This window comes from Colossoma macropomum, unplaced genomic scaffold, assembly GCF_904425465.1.
Source record: "Colossoma macropomum unplaced genomic scaffold, Colossoma_macropomum, whole genome shotgun sequence".
NCBI classification, from domain to species: Eukaryota; Metazoa; Chordata; class Actinopteri; order Characiformes; family Serrasalmidae; genus Colossoma; species Colossoma macropomum.
The window spans coordinates 20,249,756-20,271,194 of NW_023494789.1; the positions used below are offsets into that span (position 1 = coordinate 20,249,756).

The following is a 21,439-nucleotide window of genomic DNA, read 5'->3' on the forward strand; positions in this document are numbered from 1 at the left end:
TAATGCTTATGGCCATGGTCCTTCACGACCACATGCTGTCCTTGACCCGCAGATCAGCTAGTGTGTTTAATTAGGTGTGAAACTTTGCCAAAAGCAACGCAGCCTGACCGTGTTTATCGTTTATAATGCATCCTTTAGGGTTTTCATTTGTTCATGAAAACATGACCTATACCCAATTTTTATGACACCTTGAAGTAGCTTTCCTGCCGGACGGTGCTATTGTTTCTGTGAGCTAACATAGCGAAACTGAATCCGCGCCACTGCAGTCAACGGCAGTGGTTGAGAGGGAGGGGTGCTAGGAGGTGCGGGGGGGGCTGTCAAACCCCTCGTAGACTAAAGCAGGCTGATGTAGCGTAGAGTAGCTTGCTAAAGCGTCTACGATACACAGCAGTCTAGCCGAAGATGGTAGCGGTGTACACCTCCGCCCAGTCAGTTGCCTCCACCGAGTGGATTGTCTGCCTTGACAAGAGGTGAGCAAAAATCCATGTAGGTGCTTTGCCACTGCGATTTGCACCCCTTCGTTCGAGCAACAAGGTGGACAGCGTGATGCCAATCCGCCATCGCCGTCCGCTGTTATTGCAGCATGGTTGTGCGTTTATAAGTGGACGTTTGATGATTTTGCCTGTTTTACCATGCTGTCCATGCAAGACTGTTAAATGCGCGTTCAGAAACTGCTTGTTTTAGGCTATTTGGCATTGCTGACTATCTCTAATAACGGTACGTGATTTTTAATCGAGCACTTGCGTATTCCCCAAACTGAAACGCCACGTTCACGATTTTCTAGCGTGTGTAAGGCTAAATGTCTCGCGGCCAGCAGAAGTGGCTGTGATGCTGCAGGGACACAAGCATGCACCAGACTGTGTGTGTATGTGTGTGAGAGAGAGACAGAGAGACTGACTAAAAGTGGAGACCCCTTTGTAATTCAAGCAAATAAGCGAGGAGGGAAGTTTCAAGGTGCTGTTAAGGTTAATGGCCAAATCTTTATCTGTTCACTGAATTCCGCGTGGCTGCGTGTCTCATTCTCACTGTGAAGATGTGCTGCATTGGCCCCCCTTCTCACTCCGAACCCCAGCCCCTTCTTAGCACACGCAGGTTACCATGGCAATATGAGGAAGTGTGAGATCACCTTTCTAGCTGGTGAGATTGGCCTGGCAGCAGCTGATGTCTTCTATTGAGTCTTTAAACCTATCAAAAGGAGATCATGTTTAAACGAATCAATATCATATTCATTCAGCGGATTTCTTTGCTTTCAGGGCCATGCACTTAACTCTGGAGCACTCAGCACCAGTCCTTTACACTCAAGATCAGCGCCCACAGCACAGAAGTGCCCCCCTGATGCTGAGCTCTGTGCTGCTCAAGCTGCCGCTGCACTTCAGAGACTCACTAAATTGTGTCTGTTCAGAGCAGAAAATATCTGCCTTCTTAATACAGGCAGTATTGTGGAAAATGTACATTCTTCTCAACAAGTATTTATTTATTTATCAGTTAGCCATTTCATTTATGGCATGCTGAGATGTCTGTTGTAAATGATTGACCGATACATTTTTGACAGTATCGTGAAATGAAGCAGTGAAGGCTAATCCTATGGGTTGGACAAGGAATCGGTTCAACTGGGGTTTGATGCAGCCTATTAACCTCTGTTCTACAGACTGTGAGATAGGTTGAGATACCTGTCTGAGCAAATATCCCTGCAGCCCTGAGATCAGGCAGAGGGGGTGGGGTGGTGCATTTACATCAGCTGTCTGAAGCAAAAGGGATGGGGACTACATAGCATGGCAGACCCAGTAGTATATATGAACACATCTGAGAGAGATGGAGGGAGAAGGGAAAGGAAGATTTTAGAAAAGACCATTTAGTTGATTTTGCAATTCACAATAGTAGAAGTGCTGGTGAGCAATGCAATTGTAATAAGACAGAGAGAGAGGGAATGCAGGCAATAGCAAGAGATGGCTTTACTCTGGTGGGGATCTGAAATGCACTTGCAATTCTGTGCCCAGTGGATGTGTTCTTGTTTCCACACCGCTGACTCCAAGCACATAATGCCTGGCCTTTAACACACACACTCACAAACACACTCTGAAGAATGCAGAATGACTGGTCAGGATCACTCAGGTCAACATGTTATGCCTCACTGTGACCTGCAGGCAAATGAACAAATACAAATCACACAAATTGCCATGCTTTGCAGTAACTCCACTGGACCATAATTTAGAATACACATTATATCTTTGACATTGTACATGTTCTTGGTACAGGAATTCGTCATATAGTACATGATGCATTCTTAGGCTTATGGCTTTGCCTGTGGTAATTTGATTAAGTACAGCCAAGCAGAGGGGCGTATAAAAGAATCATCAGTTATGTTGTAAGCAAAGCAACCTCTGATAAAGAGGCATCTTGTTTTAGACAGTTTTGTACTAAGTCTATAGTTTTTGAAGATCTATAAGATGGCCTGGGGGCTGATAGAAGTTATGATTATCATTATTGGCTTATTTAGATGCCTGTTAGCCAGGACAGCTACTCTTCCTTACATGATAACATACAGAATGTTATACAGCTTTACAAATGACAGTATATGAATAGAGCTAACTCAGTATAATACACAACACTTTATTCAAAGCATCAGCAGGGCATAATTGTTCTCCATGAACTCAATCAGGTGACCTAGAGAAGAGAAAATAATACAGCACTCAACACTGGTCAGGACCTTTAACATCAGCAGTATAATAGAATAGTGTTTCTTGGTATAGTATTTAGTAACCATTGCTTCTGTAAACATGTTTTTCTGCTTGGTAATCTATTGTTCTCTTACGTGTGGGCTACTGCATTGGAGTAACATTGCATTTTCCCGAAGGCTGAAAAACATGAGGTGTACTGCACTGTCTTTTTTTCTTTGTACTGCTACAAAAGCTTCATAACTGTCAATCAGCTGTGCTGGCTAGCTGTCATTATATCGTATAGGCAGAAATTTCAGGCACTTGCCTTTTTAGAAAGTGATCTGCTACTACCTAACAAGCATTGTCCATGTCACTGAAGACCTGCCTTAGCTTTTATCTGTTTGGTGAGCAAAGAAAAAAACACTCTTGACTTAGGCCACTTGACAGTGGCGCCTGGACTGCCCTGCACAAAAACAAAAACAGCAAGCAAAACCCGTCTCGACCTTTAAAAACAATTGAAAAACTGCAAAAATGCATACAGTGTAAATCTTTCTGCTAATGTGAGTGAGAGTATTTGATGAGCTCTTCTTGTCTCTAGCATCACCTTAAGTTACCATCTCTGTGGCAACATACTGATGTCCCTGATGCAGAGAATGTAATGAGGGTCCTGTCTTAGAGACAACGTATGATGCATTTACACAGTGTATGTACACACTCACTCTTAATAGTGAGTTGGGAACAGATGTAGACTATTCCTGTCAGACCATGCCGTTGAGCAGTTGGCAGCTGAACAACTATGGGAGCGAGTGCTTTAATGTATTGAACTTCCATTAGATTGGGATTCTGTTTGGTCTAATCTAAGTAAAATCTCTAAAAATTTGGCCCATCGGCTTGTCCACTATTAAACAATCCACAGATCATGCAACACCTTATAGAAGGTACTATATGCGTCACATTTCCAACTACAACTGCAGTGTCTGCTTAGTAACTGCTAAATGGCACAATTTATATTATTCCATTCAAGAACTCTAGAGGCTATTAATAGAGCAGTGGTAATTTTCTACCATGTGTTTTTTTTTGTGTATTTTTTTTTCTTTATGATGTTTGTTTTATAAACCTTTCAGCTGAACTTGTCACCCTGCCTCTCCCACCTCCTTCTCCTTGTTGTAAAAACCAAAAAATATGCATGTAGACTATCCATTGTTGCGTAACTCACATGTATGAGCACGGTTGTGTGTGTTAAGATGTGAAATATTAAGAATGGCAGTTTGTGTAACATGGTGTACTGCATTAAGTTCTATATAAATGATGACACTGCTGGCTTGACTATATGTTCCTTGCTCTTCTAACTATGTATATGTGCTGTGTATTTGTGTATGTGTATGCGTATTTATTTGTGCTACTCAGGCCAGCAGAGCGCTCAGGGGAGGATGTGGACATCATTCTGGCCAGGCTGAAGGTGGTGAAGGCCTTTGAGAAGTTTCACCCCAACCTCCTGCAGCAAATCTGTCTGTGTGGCTTCTATGAATACCTGGAGAAAGGAATCACCTGTAAGTGAAAGCCGTGCGCTGTGTTGGCTTCAGACCTACTGGAAATATTGTATCTAAAATTTAAAAAAAAAGGTGCAAACTAGATTACCCACTGAGACATCCCTCCCACCCCCCCCCTCCACCCCCAGTGTATCGACAGGGAGATATTGGCACTAGCTGGTATGCTGTTCTGTCTGGCTCGCTTGATGTGAAGGTGTCTGAGACTGCCAACTATCAGGTAAAAAAAAACACACACACTAAAAGTATTGCCTCAATTTAGAACATTCATGAGGTTGTGAGTTATTTTTTTTGTTTTAGATATAATTGTGTCAGTGTGCTCATACACAGACAGTTTGAGTGGGTGGTGATCCCGGTCACTGGCTTCTTGAATGTTTTGTCGCGTGTGTAGGTGGTGGGAGTACTGTGGAGAATCTGATCATGTTTCTTAAAGAGCAGGGGATCCGATGAGTCACGCTTAAAGCTCTGTTCACTGGCCCTAAAGGAAAAGGGATTCTAGAAGACTCTGAAAAAAGCTTAAAGATTCTGCTATGGGCCTATACTTACAATTGATACAGTTTTATTAGTACATGATAGATGAGAAGTAAGCAGAATTGCTCTGCAGTTTACACCTCAGTTAGATGTTAATATTGAGATTTGTACATATAGGCCTGCTCTCCAGTAAATAGTTAAGATATTGTCTCCAATAGTTAGAGAGAGAAATAACAACAAGGCCTCTTTTAGTCAGCAGCATACACCACACTACTACACTACTACCTAAGCCCACATATTCAATCAACCATTATTATACAACATTATTTCTGGAGTGTGGGATATGTTTCCATCCACAAAGGGAAGGCATATAGTGGACCATTCTGTTTTATTGAAAATGTTAGAGTACACATGATAATCTGTGCTTACATTTAAACATTTTTATCACCTATTATGTGTTTTATATAAGCAATAAAAATCATGTATTTCAGATCCAAGATGAAAAATGATTAAATTAATTTGTAAATCTTGTAGATTTAAAAAAATAGTCACACACATCAGGGGCATTTCAGTCTGAAGATAGTAGCTTTCTGTATTATTATTATTATTATTTATTTTTGAAAAAATGTTCCAAGTACACAAACTGCAATGCTTTTTCATAACTATATACAATTTTTCATTTTAGCGAAACTGCAGATCTGCATATCTCCAGTTAGGGCAGTTCTTTTTTTGTCAAAGAATCACTGAGAATGAAACAAATATGCACAGTAAACTGTTGGGCACGTTAGCCAGTATAGCCAAGGACAGATACACCCAGAAGCAATAGTGGCAGATAGGACAATACATTTTCTAAATGGGAGAGAATCCCTTTTAAATTTTTATATTGTTTAATTACAGCAGCTGACAGCATCTTATACACACAGATTTTGCAACATATTTAGCAAATAGTTAACTGATTCCATCAGTATAACGTATTAGACATTTAATCAACATTCAGCTTAAATCCTGCATAGCTGAAACCTACATTAAGATTTACATTAAAGGGTGATTGGCCTAGTTGTAACTATGTCCACATTTCTTTTGTTAAATATGCTCTAAATACTCTACCATTTTTTTCAAAGGTTCAAATCACTTTGATGTCATTGGAATCATTCCTTCTTTCTGTATTGTTCATTAATTGTTTAGCACGGAATAGCTTTTCAACCAGAGCAGCATCTGTGAACTTCCACAGCACACTATCTGAATAGGTTCAATAAGCTACAGTTTGAAATTGTAGATAAACAACTGTTAAGGCTACATATTAAAAACTCATCCAAGAAGACTCTTTATGAGCGTACATGGTGGCTTGTAGGCTACTCATTAAATGCAATATTTATATCCAAGTGGTGAATTAATTAAGGTTAGTCTATAAATTCTTACTCTGACAGAAGTGTTATTGTGGCATTTGGAGTCTTTTAATAAGGTGGTAATTCCATTAAAATTTTTGACATCTGGTTTATAGGGATCTACAAGAATTCTAGCAAATTTGTTGGCCTACCTGTGAAGTATTGTACTTACTTACCTGAAATGTTGCTAAACATCCCTTAGAATGTTTTGTACTGAAATCCTTAAAACTCAAGAAATGCTATTTTTTTCGGTAAGGTTAGGCTTTTAGGATGATGACTAGGGTTAGGATATGATATATATACACACAGTATATGTATCCAACAGGTTAAATAGCCTAATCTTTATACTAGGCTATGATTTGAACTAGATTTGCACTTGTATGACCAGAGTAGAGTAGTGTTTTGTAAAACTATTCCAGAAGCCTTTTTGAGTGAAGTAAAGGATATTAGAAGGTTTTAATTGCCAAACTGTGTCACTCTTTAATTTAGGCTATTTTCTGCAGGATATGTCAGTAGGTGGCAGTACATCTTAAATCTATCAGCACAGGAACTGAAGTTTGTTATTTTATTTTTTTTTGGTACATGCTTGGTCTAAAATTGGGAAAAAAAGCAAAACCACGAAAGTCTGAGGTGTAATTAATCACAAAGCAGTGCAGATGCTGTTATCAGTAACATACTGTTACCATGTAACATAAAGAAACAGAATAAAGGAATTAGTAACTAAATGTTGAAGATTAAAAGGTAATTATGTAAAACTTTGATAATGTTCCTCACAAATATTTTTAATAAGAAGTAAAAGTACTGTCACTTGAAAGTACTCAGAAAAGAGTAATACTATCAAAATATTACTTGAGTAAATGTTGCTGAATAAATTTTACTACCTACTTCTGCAACAGCATACAAGTGAAAGGCATTTAATACAATGGTAATCGTTGCAAGAAGTAGGCGTCCCCCCTAAAATGCCAGAGAGAATAATAGAAGAGGAAAAATCAATGAAGAACGCTGAACAGACATGGCATCTATGCAAAGGCCCCCGAGAAGAAGCCTCTTTTGTCGAAAAAAGAGCAGAGCTATCCATCTGACGTTTGTCAGAGACCCCTTGGACAAGCCTAATGAGTTCTGGAAGATTGATCTCAGGATATATCCTGAAGTTGTCCGAAGTAGTCCGAAGTTGAACTACAACCTTGTTTCCAAAAAAGTTGGGACACTGCAAAATGTAAATACAACCTCAGTTCCAAAAAAATTGGGACATTGTGCAGAATTGAAATAAAAATAGAATGCAATGATTTGCAAATCAAGTAAGCCACATATTTAAAGGAAAATACTACAAAGAAAACATATCAAATGTTGAAACTTTTTTTGTTTTTATTGTTTTTTGAAAAATATATGCCCATTTTGAATTTGATGCCGACAACATATTCCAAAAAAGTTGAGACAGGGGTATGTTTACCACTGTGTTTCATCACCTCTTCTTTTAACAACACGTTTGGGAGCTCAGGAGACCAGTTGCTGTAGTTTTGAAAGTGAAATGTTTTCCTGTTCTTGTTTGATATAGGATTTCAGCTGCTCAACAACTTGGGGGCTAATTTGCAGTATTTTTCATTCCATAATGCGCAAAATGTTTTCAGTGGTGACAGGTTTGGACTGCAGGCAGGCCAGTTAAGCACCTGGACTCTTTTTATACAGAGCAATGCTGTTGTAATACATGCAGAATGTGGTTTTGCGCTGTCTTGCTGAAATAATCAAGGCCTTCCCTGAAAAAGACGTCATCTGGATGGCAGCATATGTTGCCAAAACATGTATATATCATTTAGCATTAATGGTGCCTTCATAGATGTGCACATCATCCATGCCATGTGCACTAATGCCCCCCATGCCATCATGAATACTGCACTGATAACAAGCTGAGTGGTCTTTAGCCTGAAGGACGCAGTGTCTATGATTTCCAAAAAGAATTTCAAATTTTGGTTTGTCAGATCAGAGGACACTTTTCCACTTTGCCTCAGTCCATTTAAAATTTTCAGAAGTGTTTCTGAGCCCATGCAGTGATTTCCACTAGAAAATCATGTCTGTTTTTAATGCAGTGCTGCCTGAGGGTCCAAAAATCATTGCCATCAAATACTGGTTTTGACCTTGTCCCTTGCATACAGAGATTTCTCCAGATTCTCTGAACCTTTTAATGACATTATGTACCATAGATGATGAAAAGCAAAAATTCTTTGCTAGCTTATGTTGAGAAACTTTATTTTTGAATTGTTGCACCATTTGCCCATGCTCTTTACTTCTTGAAGACTCAGCCTCTCTGCGATGCTCTTCTTATACCTGATCATGTTACTGACCTGTTGTCAATTACCATTATTAGTTCCGTCAGGTTTTTTTTTTTTTAAGCATAACACAACTTTACCAACCTTTTGTTGCCCCAGTCTTAACTTTTCTGAAACGTGTTGCTGGCATCAAATTCAAAATGGGCATATATATTCTTCAAAAAACAATAAAATCGCTCAGTTTCAACATTTGATATATTGTCTTTGTTTTTTTAATTAAACATAAGATTTAAATTATTTGAACATCATTGCATTCTGTTTTTATTTACATTTTACACAGCGTCCCAACTTTTTTGGAAATGAGATTGTACTTGGACAAAACAGGATAGTCTGTGTTTGGTGAAGAGCCAAGACAACCTACCACCAGCAACATCTTACATTGTCAAGCATGATAGTGGAATGGTGTCCTTGTATGATGTTTATCTCACTCTGGCCCTTGGCAGCTTAACATGATTTGGAAATCATGATGTCTGAGAAATATAATAGAATTATTGAGAAAACATCAGGCCAACGGATTGAAAATTCAAGCTTGGCACAAAGTGGGCGTTCCAACAGGTCAGTGATCCTAAACATTCACAGTGTCCTGGAACAGCCACAACAAAGCGCTGACCTGTGTCCTATTGATGCTTTGACAGGGTGTGGAGAGGCCTGTTCATGCAAAACAGTTTTGAAACATGGCAGAGTTTCGAAAAAACTCTACTCTGCTTGACTATAAATTATAATCCATGCAAGAGTTGCTGCTTGCCTTAGAAAGAGGAGAGTGGTGTCTCCAGTATCGGAGCTCAATGCCACTTCCTCTTTCTGGCAACTAGTCACAGAATCAATAGAGAACAATGCAGATATGATCTACTGTGCAATTCTTACTCTCTCTTTCTACAGAGACTGTCCTGCAGTCATGAATATTCACTTTCTACAGATATTTGTGTGGACGTGTGGTTTCACTAATAATATATTCATTCTGTTGTTGTAGCTGTGTGTGAGGCATGGATTTTTAAGCGCTCTGCGGGGTATTCTGCTGCCACAATGAAGCACTGATCAAATCAGTCTGAAACACATGGATTGGATGGCTCAGCAGTTCGTCCAGGGCAGTGGAGCAACACAAATACGCAGTGCTTAAAAACATGCTATTTGAAATGGCATTTTTGTTGCTAAAGGGCCTACATTCCTGGCCCTGTGATGTTTTGAGTAGCTTTCTTTTTGAGTAGTTATCTGTGTGTACTAGTCTGTTCAGCAAATTTGGAGTTAAATACATTCAGTAACATGAACATATGTGAAATATTTGTTGAAAGTGGTGTGTGTGTGTGTGGTGTCCACTATGTGATGCCATAGCTCTTGCCATTAGCAGTGACCTTTTTAAAGTCAGTATGAATAAATTTGAATAATTTGAAGATTAGCACATACTGTGATTCAGACTTAATTATTTTTCTGACTCTATCTTTCTAGGATGCTGTAACTATCTGTACGCTGGGAATAGGGACTGCGTTTGGAGAGTCTATCCTGGATAACACGCCACGGCATGCCACCATTGTCAGCCGAGAGAACAGTGAACTCCTGCGCATTGAACAGAGGGAGTTCAAGACCCTGTGGGAGGTGTGTGAGTCTGTTAGTCTGTTTGAGGTTTTAGAATATGGATGTGTGGGTCTGAGAGTGTGACCATAAAAATCTGCCTGCAGTAAAGTGCCATAGCTGTCCTCAGGAGGGTGCCATGTGGTTTTGAACATCATGGCACTTTTAGTAAAATGTTTGTGTGTGTGTGTGTACATACGTTTGTGTGCATGCACTTTGTAGAACAACCAGGGAAAACACATCAACATAAAAGTATTTGTATTTATAAAAGCTACAGTTGAATGCAAAAGTTTGAACACCCCTGGTCGAGTTAAATGTTTTTAAAATCACGTTTTGCATACAATTTTAAATGTACCATAAATGCACGTTTTTATGTTTCCAATATGTGAAATTCAGCAAATAAACAAGAATTGTAAATCCAACTGTACTATGAACTATGCTCTCTGTAGAGGATGTGTCCTTATTTTCATATCAATAAAAAAGTAATGTGACCATGGGCACCCAAACTTTTGCAAACAGCTTTATTTGTTAGTTTTCTGCAGGCCACTGTAGGCTGTGTATAGGTGTATTTGTGTGTTCTCCTCGGTAAGAAGCACATCATGGTCTTTATGTAATGCATTCTACATGTGGAGTCCTTTGAAATTGTGTGGTACAGAAAGAGCAGAGCAGCAAACACTGCACATAGAAAAAGGACAAATGATGAAAAAAAAACAAAGAGCTACCATTATAAAATATGGTATGTAGGTATGTTCATGGGTCTTTGTGTGGGTGTTTGCGTATGTACTGCCCACAGCTTGTGATCTCCATGATATTATGCTCACTGGCTCTTCAGTCTGTTATTGTTGGGCCATAAAACTCATCTGTTTATTTTGTTTTATATTTCAGTTGGAGTTGGGAGTTAAGTTTGTGAAAGCAAAAAGACACAGAATACTGTGTTTAAATGTCTGTTCAGAAATATCTTAAGCATAGTGTGAATATCAGCAGCCTATCTTAAAGCTCAAGCATCAGTAAACTCTGCCAAGCTTTTAGTCTCTCATAATTTCTGGCCTTCATAGATAATGTACAGAAAGTGTGTGTAAGTATGTACGCAAGTATGTATGAAAGGCAAAATTTATGCATTTACAATATCAGAGTAGTCTGAGCACATTTAGGCAGCTGTGTTGTTAATGCTGCCTATGTATGCTGTATCACCTCTTGCTCACAGTTTACAGATGACCATATGAGCTGCCTCTTTTTTGCATGTCTTGTTTATTTACATACACACTCACACACACAGACAGACACTTGTGATGTATTTGTGCACTCGCACACATACAGCCTGCTGGTGTGTTGTTTACTCATAGGTCAGAGTGAGATGCTGGTTTGAAAAGCTTTGAAAGCATAATTGGAAGGACCTCAGTGAAAAAATACAGCATGAATTATGTATCAGTTTTATGGAGCAAATGGTGCAAAGCTCTCTGTCTCTGTCCACCCCCCCTTTCTTTCTCTCTTTCTCTCTTTCCCTCTCACCTGCTATATTCTTATAGCTCCAAGTAAAGTGGATCCCTAAGAGGAAATTCAGCTGCAATGGCATGCATACACATGGTCTGTTCAATGTCATATCTTCAATAATTGATGAGACTGCCAGGTATATATATAGATATGTGTGTATATATGTGTGCACTCTGGACCAGTGGAAACATATTCTGTGAAGTGACAAATCACGCTTCTCTATCTGGCAGTCTAATAGATGAGTCTGGGTTTGGTGAATTCCAGGAGAAAGTTATCTGTGTGACTGCATTGTGCCAACTGTAAAGTTTGGTGGAGGAGGGATAATGCTATGGAGTTGCTTTTCAGGGGTTGGCGTAGGCCCCTGATCTAGAACGGAGATTGTGAGCCAGGCCCTCTTGTCCAACATCAGTGTCTGACCTCACAAATGACACACTTCAAAATCTTGTGAAAAGGCCTGTCTCATAGTAGCTAATGTTAATGTTTATGAGTCCACCGTTAGGAGAACACTGAACAACAATGGTGTGCATGGCAGGGTTGCAAAGAGAAAGCCGCTGCTCTCCAAAACAAACATTGCTGCCCGTCTGCAGTTTGCTAGATCACATGGACAAGTCAGAAGGAACAATGTTTTGTGGATGGATGAGACCAAAATAGATCTTTTTGGTTTAAATGAGAAACGTTATGTTTGGAGAAAGGAAAACACAGCATTACATCATAAAAACCGTATCCCCTCTGTTAAACATGGTGGTGGTGTCATGGTTTGGGTATGTTTTGTTGCATCCGGGCCAGGACAGCTTGCCATAATTGATGGAACAATGAACTCTGAATTATACCAGCAAATTCGAAAGGAAATGTCAGGACATCTGTCCGACAGCTGAGACTCAGGAGAATGTGGGTCATGCAGCAAAGACAATGACCCTAAGCACACAACTCATTCCACCAAAGAATGGTTAAGGAGGAAAAAAGGTACTGTTTTGGAATGTCATGACCTTAACCCTATAGAAATGTTGTGGAAGGACCTGTAGCAAGCAGTTCATTGGAGAAAACCCACTAACATAACAGAGTTGAAGCTGTTTTGTACAGAGGAATGGGCTAAAATTCCACCAAGCCAATGTGCTGGACTAATCAACAGTTACCAGTAACGTTTAGTTACAGTTATTACTGCACAAGGGGGTCACACTAATTACTAAAAGCAAAGGTTCACATAGTTTTGCCACTCATGTATTGGATCATTTTCCTCAATAAATACATGACCAAGTCTAATATTTTTATCTCATTTGGTTAATTTCCTTTTTTTCTACTCTAATCTACTATTGGGACTTGTGTGAAAATTTGATGAAATTTAAGTTCAAAGTTATACTTATGAATTATGAAAATTCTCCTGTCTCCCTTTCTGTTTGGAAGAGGGGTAACCTTCGCTGGCCTTGCGCACCTCGCAATGCTCCTACTCAGTCATCTTGTCCTAATGATTTGGCCCTTGTTAGAGTTGCTCAGGTGTTCATGCCTGCCCATTTTTCCTGCATCCAACATGTTCACTACATAAATTGAGTGTTCACGTATCATCTAATATATCTCAGACCTTGCCATGTCCCATTGTTATGAGGTAATCATCGTTTTTTGTTTCATCTGTGAATGGTCATAATGTTTTAGATTATTGTTGTATACACCAATTGGTCACTTCATTAAGTCCTTTTTACATTCATTGTCTGTTTTATCAGCTCCACTCACCATATAGGTGCGCTATGTAATTCTACAATTACAGACTTTAGTCTGTCTGTTTCTATGCATACTTTGTTCACCCCCTTTCCCCCTGTTCTTCAATATTCAGCAGCCCCACAGGACCACCAGAGAGCTGGTATAATTTGGGTGGTGGGTCATTTTCAGTACTGCAGTGACACTGACAGGGTTGTGGTGTGTTAGTGTGCATTGTGATGGTATGATTAGATCAGACACAGCAGTACTGCTGGAGTTTTTAAACATTGTGTCTGCTTACTGTCCAACCTATCTTGTTGGTCTACCTTGTAGATGTAAAGTGAGAGACAAAATTCATCAATTGCTGCACAGTTTCTGTAGGTCATCCTCTAGTCCTTAATCAGTGGTCACAGGATGCTGCTCAAAGGATATGTTTGGTTGGTAGACTCCAGCAGCACTGCTGTATCTGATCCACTTGTACCAGCACAACGCACACCACATGCCATCACCACTTCAAAGTCATTGTGGTGCTGAGAATGTTCCACCACCTGAATAATGCCTGCTCTGTGGTGGTCTTGTGGGGGTTCTGACTATTGAAGAACAGGGTAAAAGGAGATGGGCAGAATTGCTCAAAATGTTCTCCAGTTTTGCTACAGTCCTCTTCTTTGTCTCTGCCTCCAGTGACTCCAGAGTCAGTCTTGTGATGGTGCTGGCTTTTTTGATCAGTTTGCTGAGGTGCTTGGCTTCCTCTGCAATAACATTGCACCCCCAGTAGACCACTGCAGGGAAAAGAACACTGGCCACCACAGACTGAAAGAATAACCCCAGTTTGCACACCACTCAACAGGCTGAAAGAATGGTCCCTGTACACTTTGAAAGACCAGAGTATCCATAGAACAAAAAGTGTGCACTGGCCTTTTCTGTCCATGTTATCTTTTCAGTCCAGTCAGTAAGGAGGCTGTGGGTGCATCAGCCTGTATTGCCCTGAGCGTGTTTCCCAGTTGGAGGAGCAGGATGTGGTTTAAAGCTGGAGAAATCAAAGAACTTGGTTCTAAGTATGGCTGTGGCTTGTAATCTGTGTGAAGAATGTATATCAGAGCATTATCCTCACCTGTGTCTATCAGGTATCCAAACTTTTGGGGTGTCCTGATGGTTCATGACCAAAGTCAGGAGCTGTTTAAGGATCAGCCTCTCAAAGGTCTTCATGATGTATGATGTGAGTGAAACAGTTATTGAGGGTGCTAGACCATCCTGTCTTTGCCACTGGGATGAGTTAAGGCACTTTCTGCAGTCTCAGGGAAAAAGTGAGAACAGTTATGGTAGCATCCCACAGATCTGGCTGATACAGGTCTTCACTGAAGCAGGGATAGTGGAAATTAGGAGAGATGAGAGGGAAGTGGGGTTCCCTGGTTGGAGGAGTGAGGTGATGGGGGTTGGGGAGAGGAAATACAAGTGCTACAGGAAGGGGGGTGGGATACTACAATTGCTAGAAAAAAGCAGGTGGCACAACACAGTTGAAATTAGAGGTGTTGGTCATGGCTGGACTACTTAATAAGAGTCAAATATAATTAAAATAAAAACCTGACTTGCGCTCCAGTTCCTTCAGCTCTAACCACACTCATTTTCATTCCTGCAGGTCCTTGGTTCTGTGATTTTGTCATGGGGAAACAGTTGATTTAGCCTGTAATACAGTAGCTAAGATCTTCAGTGACCTCTCTATGCAATTCTCAGAGCACGTCTCCTTCTGTACAGCTTCCTTATCCTCTTATTTTCATTTTTTCATAGTCCTGGTGGTGACAGGCAGGCAGGGAAGAACAGGTAGAAGTGGAGGTGAGATGCAGCATGTTGTGTTCTGGCCTGCCCAATTGGGGCAACAGCTCTACACTTGTGTTGCAAACCCATGCTGTAACAGTTAGGTGCCCTGCAAAAAGAGCAAGTCCACCTTCTGCCCTCTTAATGCTGTCTTTTGTGTTCCTGTTCATTTTTTAGAGTGTACATGCAGGTTACTGTGTAATGGTATTGACAAGTACATAATAGAGTGTGCAAAATGTTCAGTGCATAACACATACAAAAAAAAATAACAATAAACATGCATGTGAACGTATTGCAAGCCTACACTATTGCTTAACATATGTCTAAAGTCTAATTAAACAGGTAAGGATAATTTAAATTTAGGTTTTAAATTATTGCAACCACACAGTACTAAAAGTGAAGTAAAAAAAATATACTTCATATAGAGGGAAACAGAGGGATTTGAGCATACACTAACGCTTATTCATGACCAAAAATGACTGATAACATTAGAGTAGTATTGACTTAAAGAAATTATTCAATTATTATTATTTCAAACTAACCTTTATCTGCTGCAACTTTGGCATATGATCAGTTTCCACAGACCATAGGAAACATGTTGCCTCAAACTACCCTTTTAATAGAAACCGACTGGCAGGCTCTGAAAGTGTGACCATTTGGTTGTATTGTAATGCTGGACTATTCCTTTAACTGTAACACTGAGTTGACTGACCGTAAAGGGCATTTGTTGTTTTTATTAGGCTCTTCCCCAGACATGTCTGGGAAGTTGTTACTTTGATGGGGACTGCTTTTAGTCAGAAAGACCTTCTTAAAACCTCCTATAAAAAACCTTCTATGCTAGATTAGCCAAGCTCTTCTCAAAGAAAGACAGACCAGTTTTAATATGCTAAATGTGATTTCTTTGTGCCTAATGGGTACACACACACACATACACACACACACACGCGCGCGCGACTGTCTGTCTGTTCAATGTAAATACAATTTAACATCTTCAATCATTGATGAGACTTTGCTCTCGAGAGCCTTTTAGCAGCCCATACACACATTCTCCTTGTCTCATCTTCTCTTTTTACCCTCTCTCTCCTTCACACTCACACTCTCTTCTTTATGCACGCTATCTTGCTTTCACATTCTCACTCTCTCTCTCTCTCTCTCGTATGAAGGGTGCATTGTGTGTAGCTCCCTGATTGGCTTACAGTAATCGCCTGGCAACGCCTGGTGTCCAATCACACACACACATACACACAAACTTACAGACATGAGTGTGTGGAAGAAGAGTTTTGTTTTGTGCGCATGCATCTGTGTGTGGAGGGTTTCTCTGATAGAGAGGAAGATTTGGGGGCTGTAGTAGATGATGCTGCCGTGTCGGCTTTGTTTTGAAAGTGACAGAGACAAGAGTCTTTTTTTTTGGAGGAATCTGTCAGACTGCACTACAAAAACCTTTCTTGGGTAAGTCTTGTCTGGGAAATCTTTTAGATTTTATTTAGCTGAAAGTGTAGTATAGTGTTTTGCTGTCTGATCTGTTGTCTATATGGTATACCGGTACTGGTGTCACACAACAATGTTATTCGTAGCTAGCAGTAACGTAGTTAACTGTAATGTTGTTTGTGGGTGCTTACGATTGTCTGTTTTAAAAGAATGATTAAAATACATAAAAGTAGTTAAATTAACTTAAAGAAATAAGATTTTTCTTTGGTTAATGTTTACATTACTGTGTATAATTCACGAGTTTGTGTAAGGAGGCTTGAGTTGAGTAATACACACTAGTACTGGTGGATTTAGTGCAGTGCAGTATGAAATGCTGAGTAATAATCATTGTACTCATAGGTTTGGTAATATTTAAATGTGGCACTGGTGGGGTATTCTATCTGTTCCAATTTATCTAACTTCAGAAAAAAATAAATATTGTGATGCATGTTTGTTTTGTCTGTTGTCTGTTTTGTAAAAAGTATTAAGAAACTGTATTTTTGCTATAGCAGCCATATTGATAATATGTATACTGAATGTGATAGAGTGATATAGATTGTGATCTATAATGATGTCTCCCATGACTAATATAGTGTAAACTTCCACAGGTTAGTGTTTAATCTATATCATTGTTTCTTACTCTACTGTTGGCCACTGGGATAGGTTGGGATAAAATCCTTGTGGCTATTGTCTGGTATTCTGCTTCTAGTGCAAACTCCACTAGTCATCATTGTTTGGACTACAGCAGCAGAAACTTGCAGGAACTGCTGTGAGCTGCATGTTGAGGAGCTTCTCTCTCAGATCTGAGATCAGCTTGTGTTCCAGGCAGGATGGGGCACAGCCTGACCTGGCAATGGCTTAAGAAAAGGAACACGCTTCCTGTGTGTGCGTGTGAATTACATAATCATGGTTTAATTATTCAACCTGTAAGAGAGCAGCCAGCTGGAAAGCAGAGAGAGAGAGCAGTTTTTTGTTTTAGTGTTTGTATGTAGCGAGGGGGCCTGGGGGCTATTTGCAAAAGAGTATATTGCCTTTTATTAAAGTGTAAGGATGCAAGGGCTCCCGAGTGGCGCAACCGTCTAAGCGTCTAAGCTCCTATCATCAGGAGATCGCGAGTTCGATCCCTGGTGATGCTACAGCCATCCGTAGCCGGGAGTCCGAGAGAGCACAATTGGCCTCCCTCTCTCTGGGTGGGTAGGATGACCCCTCCTTCTCCCCCCATCACTCAGCGCGATGCTAGTCAGCGCAGGCGTCTGTTAGCTGACGTAACAGATCTGGCGGTTGGCGCTTTCCTCCGAGCGCGTTCGGCTGTCCGGTGACGTTGCGTGAGCGGCAGTTCGAAAAGAAGCGGTGGTTGGCTTCACAGGTCTCGGGGGAAGCCTGTGTCACCTTCACCCTCCTAGCGTTGACAGCATCGTGTGATTGGGGGAGTCCTAACTAGCGGGTGGAATTGGAGACGACTAAATTAGGGAGAAAAATCGGGGTAAAAATTTTATTAAAAAAAAAAAAAGTGTAAGGATGCAGGGTTGCAGAATGGGTATGTTGAGCACACATATACAATTATATCTATACGGAATGTGTTACAGTTAATTTATAACATGCTGCAGATAGGTAGTAGTTCAAAAAATCCACGCGATGCAGTCAGTTTTATTTTATTTATTAGGTCCAGTTCAGCTGTGTCCTCTAATTTGTTCAGCCAGGCCCTCAGTTTCATCAAGGCTAAACATTTGGTGGTGTTCAAATTTCTTTTCTGTTTTTTAATGGTGCTCAATGGACACTTTTCTCAAGGAAACAAGTTTCTTTCCAGATGTTACTGTTTTAAAGCTCATAATCAGTTCTCGGCATGTTTGTCCCTGTGAAATAATGTCATGCTTATTCATCTGTCTCCCCAGTTATCCATAATCTGTCTGTAGGTGGGAAGGGATCCTGTGGATTTTACACATTAATCTGTGTCCTCAGCTGCTTAGCAGCTTCAGCTGTGCCAGAAAGGGCACATTAGCTTTACTATTCTTCAGTATATTGTAAATAAATGTAAATGTAAATTTGAATTTTAGATGATTGAAAGGTGTAATGCTGTAGATTTGCATGCAGGATTGTTTTTCTTCTTTCAGCAATTCTGTACTTGTGAACAACATGGAATGTAAGAGGCAATAATGTTTAAAATGGTATTGTAGTTGCCGATTAAAAAAGGTTGATTGACAGTCAAGGTTGCTGTCATTGCTGAGGTACTGTCCAAGACTAAATACAGAATTCTATTCGCTATGTAATGTCCACTATTTCCTATTTTACTATACAGCAGCGCTTTCTGTGATGAGTTTTCCATCAGACTGTGAGATTTACCCTAAATAAATTTTAGTATAATGGAGAAGCATTGTGATGAATTCACAATTTTGTTGTATGAAAGTGGCCTGTTTCTGTGATGACGATAATTAGTGAAGTCAAAGAAGACGAATAGACATATAATAAATGTGTAATGTGTAATAAAGAAGTTGTATAATAATAAAACATATTTTTAAAACAAAATCCAAAGCCTTGGACAATGTACAGTACTGTACATAAGTCAGAGACCAGAGACCCTTCATTTATTTAATTTAAAGGCAAAATGCCCATTAGGTTTAAGTTATATGTTTTTCAACAGATACTTCTGAGGAAATTAGGTATAAGATCACTTGCGTAAGAGTTTCCAAAACGGAGTTAAAAATGATTTAACTAATAGAGAAGAGGGGTCTAACAAATGTGTAGGATCTGATAGGCTGTCAAAATTGTGACCATCAGATAAACAGCACTGAAAAGACACCATTTTTGAGAAACAGGAGAAAACCATGTGGGTTTAGAGAAGCAGACAATGCAACCAGCTGAACTTTGGAGGTGTGGAAAAATTTTCCTGCAGACGTCTTTGAACAACTGAAAGAAAGTCTAATGAAATAAAGGCATGGTCTGAACACACTAAATTTGAAACATTTTATATGGTATTAAGTTGTTGAGGCTTCTGTGTAATTTCTTTGTTAAATGTATGTTTTCTGCTTTTTTCCTGACACTGCAAAATTATTAACATTTTGACTGAAAAACATGTTTTTATATGCATGAGTAAACGAACAGGACTTTCTGAGACAAATCTTTGAATGAAAATGACTGTGTGTGCACATGTGTGTGTATGTAGTGTACTTAGGTAAGGGTAGTTCGGTCATTTACAGACAGCTGTTCCCCCAGCTGCATCTATTACCTCATCATCCATTACCATGGAGACAAGGTGACACAAATACAGACTGGACAAAGACATAAATAAGGGAGGTATGAATATTCATAAGGACGGTTGCTAAGTCACGGGGGGCTTAACTCTAATTGGGTGGGCTCTCTATGGGGTGCTGGCTAAGAAGCTGTGGTGACAGGGTATCTTCTGAGGAAAGTGTTAATTCCATAAGTATGCAGTACATATGACTGATTCTCTCTGTAACATGTAGTAATGTGTATTACAGAAATACAGACAGTGCATGGCAGGACTGCTCGCCCCTCCTTATGGGGTGATGGAGAGCGGAGCTAGCAATGACAGTGAGTACCTATCTCTCTTGCTCTCTCACACACACAGACAAACATATCATTTAACTTAATTGATCTGAGTGGTCTTTTAATGGTTCTGTACAGTTGCAGAATCACAGTTGTTCTTAAAACCCTATTTCTGTGAATGAAATTGCTATAAATAGGGCCGTTTGTTAGTCTAGCTTCTGCTGATACATAAAGTTCTGTAGGGCTGGGACAATAAGCAATTTTGAAAAATCAGTAAATCAGGATAAAATTAAAAAAGTTTCATTCCAAAATGCATTATATCCATGTGTAACAATTTTGAATATAACAAGTTTTTGAAAAGAATAAGAACTGATATATAATATATGATGTATATAATTTCTTCTCTAATAAAGGTGGTATGAATCATAAAATAGCATTGATGTTTCTTATATATGTAAAGGCCAATCCCAACAAAGTATATCATAAAAAAAGAAAATACTTGAAAGTGGTGTGTAATGGTTTTTGGAATTAAACCTTTTGATAATTTATTTATAAATTGGTATTTTTATTATTTAAAAATGTTTACAGTTCAGCATTTAATAGGCATGTGTCTGGAAGCTTTAGACATGATGATTAAACATTCAACTAAAGTTCAACAAAGAAATATTCTTATTTAAAGCAATATTTTACAGGTCAAATCTTTAAATCTGGACCTTGAATCAAGTTTTAGGTCTTGGAATTTGTAATTTCTGGTAGTCAACTAAACTTTTGGTGTAACTGATTGGTCACCTAGTGTCATAACTACCAGCAATTACAAAATCCAGGACCAAATCTAGATTCAAGGTCTGGCTTTTAAGTTCTCTGCAAGATATATATATATAAATCTGTTTGCCTACCTGCAGGAATACCAGACAAGGACAATCTCTGCACAGATCCCCTGAATTTTATGTCAAAAAATCTGAACAAGGTACATTTTCCCTCCTGTTTATTATCTGTTGTTAAATGCTATTTACTATAAGTTGTGTTTTTTGGAATTGCAAAGAAACGTTTTTCTGTGCCGTCACTTTTTCAAAACTCTTCACATACTTCTCTGCAGAAACACACAGCTCATCACAACAGGTAATTTTATACAAAGTGTTGCAAACCTATACAAACACTGTCAGTTATAGCACAGTCACCTCAAAAACACTAAAAACTGTTGCCTTTAAGGTAGTTTTTGAGATTTGAATTGATGTAAAATATTTGTTTTGTTTATCTGCATTTTTTCATTAAAATTATTTGAGTTGGAAAAAAAAACTGTTATTTTGCTTGTCACCACATTGAACTGACAAACCATTTGTTACAGGGAATAAAAAACTCATTACATCAGAAACATTACTAAACAGAATGATATATCTTTGCTGCTGAAGAGGAACAAACAGAAACTAAAAAACCCAATACAAAGTCACAGATACTGTGGATGCTTACTCTACATGGTCTGCATCATTTGGCCACATGTTCTCATTCACATCAAACATTTATGTCCC

The 21,439-nt window shown here is 39.3% G+C and overlaps 1 protein-coding gene across 4 annotated transcripts in view; it reads left to right on the plus strand.

Moving 5' to 3' along the window:
* Nucleotides 1–313: 313 nt before the first annotated feature.
* Nucleotides 314–21,439, plus strand: part of rapgef4b (Rap guanine nucleotide exchange factor 4b) — a 43,995-nt gene continuing 22,869 nt past the window's right edge. The window contains exons 1-6 of one of the 4 annotated variants that reach the window (XM_036570460.1): nucleotides 314–470; nucleotides 4,065–4,207; nucleotides 4,336–4,424; nucleotides 9,828–9,974; nucleotides 19,886–19,958; nucleotides 20,816–20,880. In XM_036570460.1, coding sequence (XP_036426353.1) covers nucleotides 403–470; nucleotides 4,065–4,207; nucleotides 4,336–4,424; nucleotides 9,828–9,974; nucleotides 19,886–19,958; nucleotides 20,816–20,880 — 585 coding nt within the window. In that variant the 5' untranslated portion in view covers nucleotides 314–402. Of the gene's footprint in view, nucleotides 471–1,878; nucleotides 4,208–4,335; nucleotides 4,425–9,827; nucleotides 9,975–16,222; nucleotides 16,392–19,885; nucleotides 19,959–20,815; nucleotides 20,881–21,009; nucleotides 21,033–21,439 lie in introns of those variants that run through there. The other 3 variants (XM_036570459.1, XM_036570461.1, XM_036570463.1) reach the window with 3 other exon arrangements.